General features: G+C 44.1%; 1 protein-coding gene across 1 annotated transcript; it reads right to left on the bottom strand.

The window, feature by feature from the left end:
* Positions 1 to 1,909: 1,909 nt before the first annotated feature.
* Positions 1,910 to 2,685, bottom strand: H4C14 (H4 clustered histone 14). The gene has a single exon (XM_025931708.2). The coding sequence runs from the start codon at positions 2,620 to 2,622 to the stop codon at positions 2,311 to 2,313; it is 312 nt and encodes a 103-aa protein (XP_025787493.1). The 5' UTR covers positions 2,623 to 2,685; the 3' UTR covers positions 1,910 to 2,310.
* Between the last annotated feature and the right edge of the window lie 2,643 nt (positions 2,686 to 5,328).

The raw sequence follows: 5,328 nt of genomic DNA, 5'->3' as shown, positions 1-5,328 counted from the left end.
GGTACCTGGATGGTCCCAACCCCACGGTTGTGTCTCCTCCCATCCCCCTTGTTTCCAATCTGCCTCCAATCAGCCCTTTTCTGTAATATAGTTGTGGTAAGAAATTACTTTGCCATAATCATGGCTTCCTACTCTACTACCAGACAAGCAATCCCAGAGGTCACTGAACAGAAAGCCTCATAGGCCAAATGAAGACAAATATATCAAACCACACAGACAATTGAAACTAACAGATAAAACAAGGAGGGGGAAAGTGATGGAGGAGGTTAACACGCTTAGAAGAGGGTGCAGTGATGGCGGAAACACCACTTGGCGTCCAACCCTGGACTTACACAATCTTCTGTCGTGCCTCTGTCCGCAGCACCAGCCTTCTGTACTGGGGCTACACTTAAAAGGTTGACAGCTGAGGACGGGCAAGGAGGCTTACCGGATGGAAGGTGCCTGAAGCTAATTTATGCTCCCAAGATCAGTGAGATAAGGGGCAAGTATGCCTGGCCATAGTTGTGATTCACCAATAACCTGCAGAATAGCTATGGATTTCTCTGTGTGTATGCATGCAGAGGACACATTGGGCCATATCACGTATTACCAACAGATGGCTGATTTAAGGTTTGAATACTGGGTACCTCATGTACCTCATGAATATTCAACATGGTGTGTATTAGGTCCTTCTACTCGTTCCTATATCTATGTTTACCACACATGCTCTACTTAAGTTATGTATTTAGTGAAAGATAAAATGGGAACAAGGATCACTATTAAAATCACTGTAAAGAAGGTGCGTAGTTAACAAGTAAAGGATATCTTAGAGAAACTTAAGAAAAAAACATCCATTGGTTACAAAATTCAGTATTAAAAACGCAAACCAATAATATTTAGGAAAACAAGCTGACTAGTTTTCGTTCATATATCTTCTATGTTTGCCTCAAATGCTTTGAAGAAATAAGCTGTTTTACTTTTTTCCTCCTGTAATATTTTGTACTACAGAAAATTTGCTAGGCTCATTCACCTAGTGTTTTTCTTTTCCCCTTCAAAGAAAGCAAAATGTAACATTTTGGAAACAATTTAATTAGGGACATATCTACTCAGATTTAAATACTTTAGTTTCATTTAAAGAAACTATGTTATGTAGACCAAAGGTTCTCAAACTGAGTATCATACTCACCTGAAGGATTTGTTAAAACACAAATTGCTAGATCTTACCCCCTAGAATTTTTCACTGAATAGATCTGGGGTGGATCCAAGATTTTGCATTTCTAACAAGAAAAAGACACACCTGAATTAACTGTTTCTTGAAGACTTGCTTCCATGATGTTATAGTTTCATCAGCTTTTGTAGAAGCTGACATCTGTATTTTTGCAATGTTTTCACTGAAAGACAGTTGTCTTCCCACATCCTTGACTCAAACTGTCCCTTGAATATAGCATTGAAAAAAAAGTACCCTCAGCAGATAATACGCCAAACTTGCTTTTAGAAACTGCAGTAGTGATCTCATCTGTTCTAATAACCTGGATTTCTCTTGATTTTAAGTGCTCTTGCACCTTTTGAAGTGAGAATTCAGACTACAAAACATCGTCCATTGCGAAGAGGGCCCTTCAGCCATCTAGCCCACACCCTCTTGTAGAGGTAGGAAGTGAAACCCAAAATAGAGAATTGAGACTCAACACCACCGGGGGGCCCAACGGACACCTCTAGATTGCAAACCATTGGGCTGCCCGCTCTCCCACTTCTCCGAAGCAAATGTCGTGAGCTAGATAGCTAGTTCTTACCTTCCGCAGCCCAGCCCACCGATCACAATACAGCGCACCCAAAAGCAAACAGAAACATTGCTTAAATCTGGAGTACAAGACCTTTTAAAATGAATCAAAATACGGAGCAAGCACACGAAAGGCAGTTTTTAGTGAACGACTTGGGTTTTTAAATTTTTTTTAACGTTTATTCATTTTTGAGACAGAGAGAGACAGAGCATGAACGGGGGAGGGGCAGAGAAAGAGACACAGAATCTGAAACAGGGTCCAGGCTCCGAGCTGTCAGCACAGGGCTCGATCTCACAGACCGCGAGATCATGATCTGAGCCGAAGTCGGCCGCCCAACCGACTGAGCCACCCAGGCGCCCCATGACTTGGGTTTTCAGGGCTGTTAACACTTTAGGAATGCCTACCTCTCACGAACTTCCCAAAACCCGACTCTAGCCCAACTCCCAAAAACAAAGTTACCAAGTTCTACCCGAGTGCCCAGCTCTTCCGAAGACCAGATGGTTGGCCCTAAAAAGGGCCGTTGGCAGGATGGATGCAGAAATGAAGCGGCAGCTTAGCCTCCGAAACCATACAGGGTGCGTCCCTGTCGCTTCAGGGCATACACTACGTCCATAGCCGTGACCGTCTTGCGCTTGGCGTGCTCAGTGTAGGTGACTGCATCCCGAATGACGTTTTCCAGGAAAACCTTCAGCACGCCCCGGGTCTCCTCGTAGATGAGGCCGGAGATCCGCTTGACTCCTCCACGCCGAGCAAGGCGCCGAATTGCCGGCTTGGTAATGCCTTGGATGTTGTCTCTCAAAACTTTGCGGTGGCGCTTGGCACCCCCCTTGCCCAAGCCTTTGCCGCCCTTTCCTCTCCCCGACATGGCGAGAATCAAGCTGGAGACACAGCCTTCGGTGAGAGTAGGGCGGCTTTACCCCCTAATATAACAGAGCACCGGACCAGATTGAGAACAGAAGGCGAGAGGCGGGAAGCCCGCCCTAAATTGTCCCCGCCCCCTCCGCATTGCGTCATTTCTTCTCTGCTAATTTCCTATCAGTCCTTCTGCCAGCTGCACGGCTCCCTCTAATGGCAAGTGGACTCTTAGTTTAAAAAAAAATCTCCCGGTCATAGTCCTTGGGAGAACACAGATCCATCCAACGTGAGGCGTCCGGATGCCGCAGCCGTTTTCGCTTCTCCCTCCGTTTGTGGATTCCCCCAGGGCGTAAAATTTAGGCTAAGGGGAAAGGTCTTTCTGGCGTGAGAAGACCAGAGAAAGACCAAATGGAGTCCAGAGACGGGAAGGAGAAGACGGCGCCAGCGCCTGGTCTAATCCCGACTAGAGGGTCACAGGCTTGTGAGGCATGGTTACATAAAACAGCAACAAAAGCAGTTCCGATCATTTGGCGCACCTGGAAGGTGATGTCAAGAGCAGCCGCTCCTGGGGTGTATGTGGAGGGGGGAGGAGGGAGATCGCCGTAATTTCGGAGTCTAGTCTGTTTTGTTGATATGGGGCATGGAATTTCACCTCACCCAGGTCAGATCCTGGGAGAATTGGTCTTAGAATACTTGCAAGCCTTCTCAAGGAAGTCAGTGAGTGCAACGCAGTCATTCAAAGCTCTGGCGAAAGAAGCAATATATACAGAAAGAAGACTCCGTTTCCACAGATCGTCTGAAATCAACCCTTGCTTTCAGCCAGAAATCAGTGACCCAACTGTGTCCCCCTTGAGGAACCAGCAAAGTTGGCTGAATTGGTTTTCTCAAGGGGAAATCTCCTTTTTGAAAGTCCTTACCAGAAACTGCCCTATGAAATTGACAGGGGTCCTTTACTGAAGGCATGTTCGTTACTTTACCAGGGCCTTCTTTTGGAGAATCTATCAGAAGATGTGGTTTCTGCATCAGAAAGAATTGTCTTTTTTTTTCTAAAGGATGTTTATTATCTTAAGAAGTGTTTATTTTTTTTCAGTTTATTTTGAGAGAGGGAGTGCGCAAGCGCCAGCGGTGCATGGGCAGAGAGAGGGAGAGGGAGAATCCCAAACGGGCTTAGCATTGTCAGCACAGAGCTGGAAGGGGTATTCCATCTCATCAATCTGGAGATCATGATCTGAGCCAAGATGACTGAGCCACCCAGGCGCCCCTATCTTAGGAAATCTTATATATATGCCCCTTTTTATCTCTCTTCTGGCTCCAACTACCTTCTATATGCTAATGAATCCCGGTACTGTATCTTTATCAGACTTCTAGGCCCAAGGCATATAGATCCTCCTGGTTGTTCTTTAGTCATTTTAAACTCAGAAATCTCAAAATGATTAAACTTCAAAGCTCAAAGGTGTGACTCTAATGGGGACTGAGGGAATTCATTCTCCTTCTCCAGCCATACACCTTGTTCTCTGCTCATTGAATGGGTTCACCAGGCATCGCTTGTCTAAACCAACACCCTGGGATTCACAATAGATGTTGGTTACAAAAATGAAAGGAATGTTGAGAAAGAAGATACATTTTAAAAATAGCCTTTTTTCTTTATTTTTTTACAGACAGGCTGTATATTAGTTGAGTTGTGAGCATTCAATTCTAATTTTCCCCATAAATCAAGGATAGCATCATGCTAACATCTGCAGCCTGAACATTAAAAAGAAACAAAACAGGGGCGCTTGGGTGGCTCAGTGGGTTAACCGTCCGACTTCGGCTCAGGTCATGATCCCGTGCATAGTTCGTGAGTTTGAGCCCGACATCAGGTTCTGTGCTGACATCTCAGAGCCTGGAGCCTGCTTCGGATTCTGTATCTACCTCTCTCTGCCCCTCCCTTGCTGGTGCTCTTTCTCTCAAACATAAAATAAAACATTAAAAAAGTTTTTTTTAATAAAAACAAAACAAGTCATTTCTGTTGAAAATAAATAAATATAACCTTTAAAATTCTTGCACTATGTAGCTTAAATCTCATGAGACTGGTTAATGGAATAAAAATACTTTTCATCTGTATAGTTTTAGAATACTGTGAACATTCCTTGAGTCTACTGCATTCCATTGGGATGTGTTGCATTGGAAAAACCAGACATGGTATAAACTTCCTTCTCCCTCTTAGAGTCTGTGGCTGGACTAGGAATTAAGCTCATGTAAGACTGACCAAAAAGGAAAAAAGAAGCATACGGATTTTAATATTTTTATGTGTACACAGGAGTCTTCAGAAGGAAAATGAAGACCCCAAAAGGCTGTGAGGCCCAGAAGGTTATACATGCTTCTAAAAACAAGGAACAATAAAATCTGGGAATATGACCAGACAGAGGGGCTTGGGCTACAGACAGTAAGTTGTGGGACAGTGACTGGGAAATATATGGCAGAAACTAATGGTATCTTCTGAACCGCTTCAAACTGAAATCTGCTGTAGAGGAGGCAAAATTTACCTCTTCCCTCTTAGAGTTTTTGGCTGGGCCTGATGATTGACGGAAGACAGATTAACAGGAGAAAAGCATACAAACATATTTACTGTAAGTTTTACTTGACATGGGAGCTCTCATGAGGAAATGAAGATCCAAAGAAGCAGTTAGAGTTGACTGCTTGTATATTGAATTGGACAGAGAGTAGTAAATCATGA

Source organism: Puma concolor, chromosome C1 (assembly GCF_028749965.1).
Source record: "Puma concolor isolate L17-30 chromosome C1, mPumCon1.1.hap2, whole genome shotgun sequence".
Classification (NCBI taxonomy): domain Eukaryota; kingdom Metazoa; phylum Chordata; class Mammalia; order Carnivora; family Felidae; genus Puma; species Puma concolor.
Note: the sequence above shows the minus strand (reverse complement) of the source record. Positions and strands in the feature narration are given on the sequence as shown.

Excerpts from the sequence above, each read along its gene's own strand:
- H4C14 (XM_025931708.2), bottom strand. The coding sequence starts at position 2,622 with ATGTCGGGGAGAGGAAAGGGCGGCAAAGGCTTGGGCAAGGGGGGTGCC.